At 54.2% G+C, this 12,042-nt stretch overlaps 1 protein-coding gene and 1 long non-coding RNA gene across 3 annotated transcripts in view; one reads left to right on the top strand and one right to left on the bottom strand.

Moving 5' to 3' along the window:
• LOC142310648 (uncharacterized) overlaps positions 1-10,962 on the top strand; it is a 480,440-nt gene extending 469,478 nt beyond the window's left edge. For both annotated transcript variants that reach the window (XR_012754199.1, XR_012754200.1), the window contains exon 6: positions 10,907-10,962. This is a non-coding gene — a long non-coding RNA (uncharacterized LOC142310648). The remainder of the gene's footprint in view (positions 1-10,906) is intronic.
• A 468-nt stretch (positions 10,963-11,430) lies between these two features.
• Positions 11,431-12,042, bottom strand: part of SMC3 (structural maintenance of chromosomes 3) — a 117,621-nt gene continuing 117,009 nt past the window's right edge. Inside the window, exon 29 of the mRNA XM_075348222.1 lies at positions 11,431-11,840. Within this exon, the coding sequence (XP_075204337.1) occupies positions 11,769-11,840 (72 nt within the window). The 3' untranslated portion in view covers positions 11,431-11,768. The remainder of the gene's footprint in view (positions 11,841-12,042) is intronic.

A 12,042-nucleotide genomic window follows, 5' to 3' on the forward strand; every position in this document is an offset into this window, starting at 1 on the left:
GGGGGGGGGGTTGGGGAGAGGGGGGGCAGATGGGGGGGGCAGAGGGAGAGCAGAGGGGGCGGAGAAGCAAAAGCAGAAGGAAGGAACCTTGGAAGCAGATGACAGAGGAGGCAGGCAGAGCGCGTGGGGAGCAGATCGGGGCGTAGGGGGGGCAGATCGGGGCGTAGGGGGGCAGATCGGGGGGGGCACGGGCAGGGGCCTTCACGGGAGCGCGCAGGGGCCTTCACGGGAGCGCGCAGGGGCCATCGCCGAAGCGCAATACTTACCATTGGAGCAGGCGCGGTGACAGCAGAGGCGGCGTCTGCGGCGGCAGCAGCGGTGGCGTGGTACCAAAAGTACCAGCCACACCACGCTGCAGACATGTTGGGGGAGGGTCCCCAGACCAGGACAGGCCTGGGGAGGGCGGCCACCTCCAGATCAGACCGCCCCACTGCACACTGATTGGAGCGATTGCGCGTCATAGCACGATCGCTCCAATCAGTGCTGCAGGGGCTGGGGGCGACATGTTTGAGGTCCACCTATGATATGCTGCAGCAGCTGCGGCATCTCATAGCTGGATCTAACAGTCTTGCACTAATTCCGGCATTATTTTTGCCGAAATTAGTGCGAACGATGTGGTTGGCGGTTCAGATTTGAACAGCCAATCACATCGATCGTCGATAGGGGGTGGCGATGCCACCCCCCCTGGGGTCAAGCAAAGGTCCCCTGCTGTAAGAAACAGCAGGGGACATCATTTGAAAGCCGTTGCTATGGCCACGGCAATCAAATGAAGTTTAGGCAGCAAAATTACGTCCCTGGTCGTTAAGTCACGTTAAAATAGGACGTAATTTTACTGCCCGCGGTCATGAAGGGGTTAAGGGAACTGAGAGCCAACCCCGCTTGCAAGCCAGACTGTAGAAAGTCGAGAATTCTGGGGATGGCCAGAGGCATAGGCTGGACGTTAGTTTCCCTGCACCATGAAAGGAAGATTTTCCACGTACGGTGGTAAATTCGGGATGAAGCAAGCTTTAGGGCGCTGATCATGGTGGAAATAACCGCGGGGGAGAATCCCGCTCTTGTTAATACCCAGGTCTCAATGGCCAGGCCGTCAGCTTCAGGGCTCTGGAGTTCTGATGGGAAATGGGCCCTTGGGTCAGCAAGTCTGGGATGTCTGGAAGGCGCCACGGTGCGTCTGTGAGCCTTTGTACTAATTCGGCGTACCAGGCGCGCCTGGGCCAGTCCGGTGCTATCAGTATCACCGGGACTCCCTCTGCCTTGATCTTCCTGATTACCCGCGGCAGCAGGGGTAGAGGTGGAAATATGTAAGGCAGGCGGAAGTGGTGCCAGGAGCAGACTAGTGCATCCGCGCCGATGGACTGCAGGTCACGTGACCTGGCTATGAACGCGGGTACCTTTGCATTCAACCTTGAGGCCATTAGGTCCACGTCTGGTGTGCCCCAGTGAGTGCAGATGTGTAGAAACACATCTGGGTGGAGGGACCATTCTCCGGCGGCCAGGCCTTGGCGACTTAGAAAGTCTGCTGCCCAGTTCTCTACCCCCGGTATGTGTACCGCTGATATCACTGATCCAGACGATTCGGCCCAGCTGAGGATCTTGTGGGCCTCGAGATAAGCCACTTTGCTGTGGGTGCCCCCCTGCCGATTGATATAGGCTACAGCTGTCGCATTGTCAGATTGGACAGATTGGACCCGCTAGCAGAGGGCAGAACGCTCTGAGCGCGAGGAAGATCGCGCGGAGTTCCAGTATGTTTATGGGTAGGGAAGACTCCTGGGGCGTCGAACGTCCTTGAGCAGTGTGGTGCCGGTACACTGCTCCCCAGCCTAGGAGCCTGGCGTCCGTGGTCAGGACCAGCCAGTTCACTGGGAGAAAAGATCTCCCCTTCGATAGGGATGAGGACCGAAGCCACCAGCGGAGTGCGTACCTGACTGAAGGCGTCAGGTGAAGATGTCTGTCCAGGGAGAAGGGGCTCTTGTCCCAGGCCGCTAGAAGGGCTAGCTGCAGTGGGCGGAGGTGCAGTTGAGCAAAGGGTACTGCTTCCATAGCTGCCACCATCCTGCCGAGCACGTTCATGCTGAATCGAATGGAGCGAGACAGAGGACGCAGAAGGCAGCGTACCGCTCGTTGAAGAGCGATCGCCTTGTCCTGAGGGAGAAGGATCAAGCCCCGACGGGTGTCCAGGGACATGCTCAGGAAGGTGATGGATCGTGATGGGATCGGGGATGATTTGTCCAGATTCACTAGCCACCCTAAGCGGGATAGGGTGTCCACAGTGATCTGTACGCTGGTTGAGCAGTCGCGGAAGGAGGGGGCCTTGATGAGGAGGTCGTCCAAGTAAGGGAGAACGACTACTCCCCTGGCGTGAAGGACGCTTATGGCGACCGCCATGACTTTGGTGAAGACCCTTGGTGCGGTGGCAAGGCCGAAGGGTAGAGCTATGAATTGAAAGTGGGAGTCCTGAATTGCGAAGCGGAGGAACTTTTGGTGATCTGGGGCGATGGGTATGTGCAGGTACGCGTCCTTGATGTCTATGGAGGCGAGGAATTCCCCTTCGACCATGGATGCAATAATGGACCTTAGGGACTGAACTGGGATTCCTCAAGCGAAGTGTTAAGGGATTCTGCCCAGACCGAGATCGCCTTTGCGACCCACACAGCGGCAAAGGAGGGCGAGAGGGAGGAACCCGCAGCCTCAAAAGCAGAGCGGGCGGGGTGCTCCACCTGTCTCTGTCTGTCGGGTCCTTGATGGAGGAACCATCGGGTAAAGACAGGAGCGTCTTTGTGGTAAGGCGGGAGACCCGGGGGGGGGGGGGGTCGACCGAGGGCGGATCGGCCCAGCCCTTAGGGGCAGGTGAGGCAAAAGGGTACCGGGACTCCGTGAGTTTTCGGTTACCGAAGCGCCTGTCAGGCTTCTCCCTTTGCTTTGTGAGGATATCCTGAAACTCTGGGTGATCAGCGAAAACCTTTTGGGGTTTCCTTGCCCTCTTAAAGGAGACCGCATGGTCAGTGGTAGTGGATGGGGGATCCTCCACATGCAGAATTTGGTTGATTGCTGCTATAAGGGAGTCTATTGCAGTTTGATCATCTGGGGAGGCTGAAATCAAGGAATCCTCTTGGTATAAATAGCATTCTCCCTCCTCCAGCTCTTCAGAAGCCATGGAGCGTGTGGGAGAGCCTGCCGTGTGTGCTCCCGAGGGAGAGTCCGCTGGAGACACCCGGCCGTGTGCTCTTTTGCTGATCCCTGCAACCGGTGAAGCATGTGCCCGGATTACCTCAGAAGGATCCTCCATAGGGGTATCCTCAGGCTGCGTTCCGTCCAGGGACCCAGAAGGGTGTGGAGCACGACATTGCATAGCCAGCACCAGGTTCTGTGAGTTTTTCCATGGATTGGGACAGAAACTGTGCCCATTCCGGTGGGCTGGGAGCGCTAGGCTCTGGGCTGACTGTTGCGGCAGGGGGGGTCTTGGGGGGCTATAGGGGCACAGGACTCACAGAGAGAAGAGGTGTGTTTACGTGGTAGCTCAGTGTGGCAGGCAGTGCAGGCTGAATAATAGACTATGTGGGCCTTAGCACTCTTAGTGCCCTTAGAATTCTGCATGTTCCTAATAGGAGTATGCCAGGAGGGGGAGCAATGCTCAGAGCTACAAGTGAAGCCAGCACCTCACCAGAATCAGCCGATGGCCCTGTCCTCAGGAAGGATTAAGCTCTATGGAGATCTTCGCACGCTTTCCTGGAGGGGGCGGGGCTTATTGCGGCCGCGGTGCTTAGCGCTAAAAGAGCGCGAAGATGAAGTCAGTGTGCCCCCCCCCCTGCTGTGGGTAGTAAAAAACGGCGGGAAGGGAGCTTCTGATAGTTTTCCTCCCTCTCCCTCCAGTCAGCACACAGCTTGTCACTGGTGGTTATCAGCCGGCTTTTCTGCTAGAGCAAATAAACAGAGAAAATAAACAGCGTGAGTCCCTGAGCCCTGGGCCCTCCCCCTGCCACCAGGAAATTATCTGCAGGACTTTCTGCAAACAGGAGTGACTCTTCCCCCCCCCCAGCCAGCAAGCTCCTTGCACTCAGCAAGGGACTTTCTCATAATAAATACTGTAAATGTCCTGGGAGCCTTCCCTGCAGCGTCTTTTCTCCCTTTGTCTGGGAAACCAGTCAGGGGGGATCTCACCTTAAAGCACTGCTTCCGTCCAGGCAGTGAAAATAGCAGAGTCAGTTGGCTGTGTCCGTTCACACCGGTGCCATATTCAACTCAGAGCCTGCAAAGAGGGGCTGAGGAATTGGGCTATAGGGGCACAGGCCTCTATCCTGGGCTTTGGAAAATCGGTGTCTGTGGAACCCGTCGTCCAGCCCAGGATCCAGTGTCGCAGGAGGGGGTACGTGGAGGCGACACTCCACGTTCCCGCCCGTTGATGGTAGTGGGAGATCGGTCCCAAAAGGAAACAGTCGCCCTCAAAAAATAACAAACCTTGAAAGGAAGTGCCTCCTACAGACACTAAGCTAAAACTGGGGTTGCCTGGCTCGGCCAGGGGGTGTATACTGCAGAGGAGGAGCTATGCTTTTGCATCTACTTCGTGTCCTCCTATGGATAGGCAGCATAACACCCATGGTCCTGTGTCCCCCAATAAGGCGTCAGAGAAAGAAGGGAATTTTGTTACTTACCGTAAATTCCTTTTCTTCTAGCTCTTATTGGGAGACCCAGACGATTGGGTGTATAGCACTGCCTCCGGAGGCCACACAAAGCAATTACACTAAAAAGTGTAAGGCCCCTCCCCTTCTGGCTATACACCCCCAGTGGGATCACTGGCTCACCAGTTTTAGTGCAAAAGCAAGAAGGAGGAAAGCCAATAACTGGTTTAAACAAATTCTCTCCGAGTAACATCGGAGAACTGAAAACCGTTCAACATGAACAACATGTGTACCCGCAAACAAACCAAAAATCCCGAAGGACAACAGGGCGGGTGCTGGGTCTCCCAATAAGAGCTAGAAGAAAAGGAATTTACGGTAAGTAACAAAATTCCCTTCTTCTTCAGCGCTCTATTGGGAGACCCAGACGATTGGGACGTCCAAAAGCTGTCCCTGGGTGGGTAAAGAAATACCTCATGTTAGAGCTGCAAGACAGCCCTCCCCTACGGGGAGGCAACTGCCGCCTGCAGGACTCTTCTACCTAGGCTGGCGTCCGCCGAAGCATAGGTATGCACCTGATAATGTTTGGTGAAAGTGTGCAGACTCGACCAGGTAGCTGCCTGGCACACCTGTTGAGCCGTAGCCTGGTGTCGTAATGCCCAGGATGCACCCACGGCTCTGGTAGAATGGGCCTTCAGCCCTGATGGAACCGGAAGCCCAGCAGAACGGTAGGCTTCAAGAATTGGTTCTTTGATCCATCGAGCCAGGGTGGCCTTAGAAGCCTGCGACCCTTTGCGCTTACCAGCGACAAGGACAAAGAGTGCATCCGAACGGCGCAAGGGCGCCGTGCGGGAAATGTAGATTCTGAGTGCTCTCACCAGATCTAACAAATGTAAATCCTTCTCATACCGATGAACTGCATGAGGACAAAACGAAGGCAAAGAGATATCCTGATTAAGATGAAAAGAGGATACCACCTTCGGGAGAAACTCCTGAATGGGGCGCAGCACAACCTTGTCCTGGTGGAAGACCAGGAAGGGAGCCTTGGATGATAGTGCTGCCAGCTCAGACACTCTCCGAAGAGATGTGATCGCTACCAGAAAAGCCACTTTCTGTGATAGTCTAGAAAGTGAAACCTCCCTCAGAGGCTCGAAGGGCGGCTTCTGGAGGGCAACTAGTACCCTGTTCAGATCCCATGGATCTAACGGCCGCTTGTACGGGGGTACGATATGGCAAACCCCCTGTAGGAACGTGCGCACCTTAGGAAGGCGTGCCAAACGCCTCTGAAAAAAGACGGATAGCGCCGAGACCTGACCTTTAAGGGAGCCGAGCGACAAACCTTTTTCTAACCCAGATTGCAGGAAAGAAAGAAAGGTAGGCAATGCAAATGGCCAGGGAGACACTCCCTGAGCAGAGGACCAGGATAAGAATATCCTCCACGTTCTGTGGTAGATCTTAGCGGACGTGGGCTTCCTAGCCTGTCTCATGGTGGCAACGACCCCTTGGGACAATCCTGAAGACGCTAGGATCCAGGACTCAATGGCCACACAGTCAGGTTCAGGGCCGCAGAATTCCGATGGAAAAACGGCCCTTGGGACAGTAAGTCTGGTCGGTCTGGGAGTGCCCACGGTTGGCCGACCGTGAGCTGCCACAGATCCGGATACCACGCCCTCCTCGGCCAGTCTGGGGCGACAAGTATGACGCGGCTGCAATCGGATCTGATCTTGCGTAGCACTCTGGGCAAGAGTGCCAGAGGTGGAAACACATAAGGGAGCCGGAACTGCGACCAATCTTGCACTAGGGCGTCTGCCGCCAGCGCTCTTTGATCGCGAGACCGTGCCATGAAGGTTGGGACCTTGTTGTTGTGCCGTGACGCCATTAAGTCGACGTCCGGCACCCCCCAGCGGCGACAGATTTCCTGAAACACGTCTGGGTGAAGGGACCATTCCCCTGCGTCCATGCCCTGGCGACTGAGGAAGTCTGCTTCCCAGTTTTCTACGCCGGGGATGTGAACTGCGGATATGGTGGAGGCTGTGGCTTCCACCCACATCAGAATCCGCCGGACTTCCTGGAAGGCTTGCCGACTGCGTGTCCCCCCTTGGTGGTTGATGTATGCCACCGCTGTGGAGTTGTCCGACTGAATTCGGATCTGCCTTCCTTCCAGCCACTGCTGGAAGGCTAGTAGGGCAAGATACACTGCTCTGATTTCCAGAACATTGATCTGAAGGGTGGACTCCTGCTGAGTCCACGTACCCTGAGCCCTGTGGTGGAGAAAGACTGCTCCCCACCCTGACAGACTCGCGTCTGTCGTGACCACCGCCCAAGACGGTGGTAGGAAGGATCTTCCCTGTGATAATGAGGTGGGAAGAAGCCACCACTGCAGAGAGTCTTTGGCCGTCTGGGAAAGGGAGACTTTCCTGTCCAGGGATGTTGACTTCCCGTCCCATTGGCGGAGAATGTCCCATTGAAGTGGACGCAGATGAAACTGCGCAAACGGAACCGCCTCTATTGCCGCCACCATCTTCCCGAGGAAGTGCATGAGGCGTCTTAAGGAGTGCGACTGACTTTGAAGGAGAGCCTGCACCCCAGTCTGTAGAGACCGCTGCTTGTCCAGCGGAAGCTTCACTATCGCTGAGAGAGTATGAAACTCCATGCCAAGATACGTTAGTGACTGGGTCGGTGACAGATTTGACTTTGGGAAGTTGATGATCCACCCGAACGCCTGGAGAGTCTCCAGTGCAACATTCAGGCTGAGTTGGCATGCCTCTTGAGAGGGTGCCTTGACCAGTAGATCGTCCAAGTAAGGGATCACAGAGTGTCCGTGAGAGTGCAAGACTGCTACCACTGCCGCCATGATCTTGGTGAACACCCGAGGGGCTGTCGCCAGACCAAATGGCAGAGCTACGAACTGAAGATGGTCGTCTCCTATCACGAAGCGTAGAAAGCGTTGGTGCTCTGTAGCAATCGGCACGTGGAGATAAGCATCTTTGATGTCTATTGATGCTAGGAAATCTCCTTGAGACATTGAGGCAATGACTGAGCGGAGGGATTCCATCCGGAACCGCCTGGCGTTCACATGCTTGTTGAGCAGTTTTAGGTCCAGAACAGGACGGAAGGAGCCGTCCTTTTTTGGAACCACAAAGAGATTGGAGTAAAATCCTCGCCCCCGTTCCTGAGGGGGGACAGGGATCACGACTCCTTCTGCTCTTAGAGAGTCCACCGCCTGCAGCAGGGCATCTGCTCGGTTGGGGTGTGGGGAGGTTCTGAAGAACCGAAGTGGAGGCCGAGAACTGAACTCGATTCTGTACCCGCGAGACAAAATGTCTGTTACCCACCGGTCTTTGACCTGTGGCAGCCAAATGTCGCAAAAGCGGGAGAGCCTGCCACCGACCGAGGATGCGGAGGGAGGAGGCCGAAAGTCATGAGGTAGCCGCTTTGGAAGCGGTTCCTCCATTTGCTTTCCTGGGGCGTGAGTGAGCCCGCCAGGAATCTGAGCTCCCTTGTTCTTTCTGAGTCCTTTTGGACGAGGAGAATTGGGCCTTGCCCGAGCCTCGAAAGGACCGAAACCTCGACTGCCACTTTTTCTGTTGAGGTTTACTTGCTCTAGGCTGTGGTAAGGAAGAGTCCTTACCCTTGGACTGTTTTATGATTTCAGCCAATGGCTCACCAAACAGTCTGTCTCTAGATAATGGCAAGCTGGTTAAGCATTTTTTGGAACCAGCATCTGCTTTCCAGTCCTTTAACCACAAGGCTCTGCGCAAAACCACAGAATTGGCGGACGCCATAGCGGTACGGCTCGTAGATTCTAGGACAGCATTGATAGCATAGGTCGCAAACGCAGACATTTGCGAAGTTAGGGACGCCACTTGCGGCACTGCTGGATGTATGATAGCATCCACCTGTGCTAAACCAGCTGAAATAGCTTGGAGTGCCCACACGGCCGCGAATGCTGGAGCAAACGACGCGCCGATAGCTTCATAGACAGATTTCAACCAAAGGTCCATCTGTCTGTCGTTGGCATCTTTAAGTGAAGCGCCATCCTCTACTGCGACTATGGATCTAGCCGCAAGCTTGGAAATTGGGGGATCCACCTTTGGACACTGGGTCCAGCGTTTGGCCACCTCAGAGGGAAAAGGATAACGGGTATCCTTAGAACGTTTAGAGAAACGCTTGTCTGGATGAGCGTCGTGTTTCTGGATCGATTCTCTGAAGTCAGAGTGGTCCAAAAAAGCACTTAATTTACGCTTGGGATACAGGAAATGGAACTTCTCCTGCTGTGCAGCTGCCTCCTCTGCAGAAGGGGCTGGGGGAGAAATATCCAACAGTCTATTAATTGCCGATATAAGGTCATTAACCATGGCGTCACCATCAGGGGCATCCAGATTGAGAGGGGCCTCAGGATTAGAAGCCTGATCACCGTCCTCAGTCTCATCACAGAGAGACTCTTCTCGCTGAGACCCTGAGCAGTGTGATGACGTGGAGGGTCTTTCCCAGCGAGCTCGCTTAGGCTGCCTGGGACTGTCATCTGAGTCAGAGACTTCAGCCTGTGATGCTTGAGACCCCCTTGAAGTACGGATTAGTTCCAACTGAGGGGGACCGGAGAGCATAGACACAGCAGTGTCCATGGTCTGAGTAACTGGCCTGGACTGCAAGGTCTCCAGGATTTTTGTCATAGTCACAGACATTTTATCAGCAAAAACTGCAAAGTCTGTCCCCGTCACCGGGGCAGGGTTCACAGGCGTCTCTGCCTGGGCCACTACCACCATAGGCTCTGGCTGACGAAGTGCCACTGGGACTGAACATTGCACACAATGTGAGTCATTGGAGCCTGCCGGTAGATCAGCCCCACATGCAGTACAAACAGTGTACACAGCCTGTGCCTTGGCACCCTTGCGTTTTGCGGATGACATGTTGCTGCCTCCTCAGAGCAGTACAGGGTGTCCAGCCAAGAAGCGACCTTACAGTGCAACTATATATATATATATATATATATATATGGTACTAAGAAAAAAGTACACTAATATAACACTGAGGCACTAGTGGGGCCAGCACTAAAGTGCAGCTTACCGCCCGCTTAGGAGCGGGTGTGTGGTCGCCGAAATCCCTTTAGTCTGGGTCTCCCAGAGCCTGCTGCCTTTCCCCAGCCAGACCGCATGTGTAATGGCTGCCGGCGTTCTTGTGGAGAGGGGGGGCGGGCCCTGGGCGTATACAGACGAAGAGCGGGAAGCCTGCTTCCCACTGTGCCTAGTGAGAGGGCTGGAGCATGTAAATAAAGCTCCAGCCCTCGGCGCTGCCAATTGAGCAGCGTCTCTCCCCTACCCTGATTGACAGGGTGGGGGCGGGAACGAAGCGGCGCTAGGCCGCAGAAGCCGGGGGCTAAAGTTAGAAGCACCGCCGCCGTAAAAGCGCGGTCGGCGCAAAGTCCCCGGCGCACCACAAGTCGCAGCTGCGCCGCCGCTCCAGTAGCGGTCGGCGCAGTAGTTCCCAACATGTAACGTCACTCAGCAAAGCTGCAGTGACCTAACCCCAGCGCACAGCGCTACTGTCCCCGGCGCACTATAACGCTCAGCAAGCCTTGAGAGTGTCCGTGCCTGCCGGGGACACAGAGTACCTGAAAGTTGCAGGGCCTTGTCCCTGAACGGCACTCCCGCTCCAAATCCAGCAGGTTCTCTGGGTCTGTGGATGGAGCCCGGCCTCAGGGCTTGGGGGCCGGCAAGATCCCACTTCCACAGAGCCCTCCAGGGGATGTGGAAGGAAAACAGCATGTGGGCTCCAGCCTCTGTACCAGCAATAGGTACCTCAACCTTACAAGCACCACCGCGGGTGAGAAGGGAGCATGCTGGGGGCCCCATATGGGCCCTCTTTTCTTCCATCCGATATAGCCAGCAGCTACTGCTGACTACAAACAGTGGAGCTATGCGTGGATGTCTGACCTCCTTCGCACAAAGCAGAAAACTGGTGAGCCAGTGATCCCACTGGGGGTGTATAGCCAGAAGGGGAGGGGCCTTACACTTTTTAGTGTAATTGCTTTGTGTGGCCTCCGGAGGCAGTGCTATACACCCAATCGTCTGGGTCTCCCAATAGAGCGCTGAAGAAATATAGTATAATACTATACTATTAATTCTTAATTTCATATATAAGATTGTGAAACCTGAAGAAATGATCGATCATGTCTTTAAGTCGCTTCATGAGAAGTTAAAGGAGGTTACCAGAGACTGGGTGGGTGCACCGTGAATCACTCTCTCCCCGAAATATTGTTCATTCTTTTTACCATTTTTTTTTTTATCTTTCAGGCGAGTTCCTGGTGGAATCTACATGAAAGAGACGTCATGTTCACAAGTATTTGGCTCAACAACCTGCACATGTGAATGCAGCAACTATTATAAGTGTGAGCATTTAGGGGTCCGACGCTCCAGAAAACACTGATGCAGAGAAACAAAGCGTCTGGACACGTTCGCTGGAAACAAATCCCACAGGATTGGTGAGGATCGTAACCAGACCTTTATCAGTGCACGGCACCATCTTCATCAACCTGCACATTATTGCACCTTGTCGACCCCCACAGAGGATCGGGAGTCTGGGCACAGCTGGTGATGAGCACGAAGCCCTCGGTATCAGGAATGTCAGATGGGCTCCTGTAATCGCTCTCCACCTCATATGACTCTCTGGAATGAGCCGGCATTGCTGTCTGATGATTAAATGCCTTCTGTCTGGAGCGACAAGTGGAGCCTCTCGGCCAGGAAAGGCCACTACCCCGAGGCTTCCAGACGGGCGGCGCAGGAGGAACATTAGACAACCTGATTATTTACCAAAGCTGTAAAATCAACAGTTTATTGACGCTACTTAAAAGGTTTCACACATGGCAGAAGGGTAAAAACAAGGATTGAAATGTAAATTTAAAGCGTAAAAACACAGAAGCGCTCAGGAGGGCAGGAAAAAAAAAATATAAAAAAAAAAAAACAAGACATAAAAACCACAAAGGCGCAAATTCATGGTAGAAAATATGGAAAAACCTGCGCTACAATATAATAAAAACAGCTCCTGGAACGAGACTAAACAAGAGCAAAAATTTTACACTTTTTAAATATACAGAACCTGATGCAAAAAATAACAACAGGTAGCACTTTATATACAATGTCCTCGGGGAGGCGGCGATCAGCCGTGCGTCGTGTCGTCCTCCACAAAGTCCTTGGCCTGTTCGGCTGTTATCACGTCAATATGACTGACCTGGGGGGAGAAGAAGTAAAATAAATGACTTCCTGCTCATTTCTCCTCTGCGCAGACAGTGATATCGCTCGGGCCCCATCCACACGCCTGGCATTTCAAGTGCATTTGTGAACATGTTATCAGAGTGAAGGGCAGCACATGCCTGCGCGCGGCTCCGTTATCTGACACTGGCAGGGAATTCTTCCCCTGTAATAACAGCCAA

The sequence above is a fragment of the Anomaloglossus baeobatrachus genome, chromosome 5 (assembly GCF_048569485.1).
Source record: "Anomaloglossus baeobatrachus isolate aAnoBae1 chromosome 5, aAnoBae1.hap1, whole genome shotgun sequence".
Lineage (NCBI taxonomy): Eukaryota > Metazoa > Chordata > Amphibia > Anura > Aromobatidae > Anomaloglossus > Anomaloglossus baeobatrachus.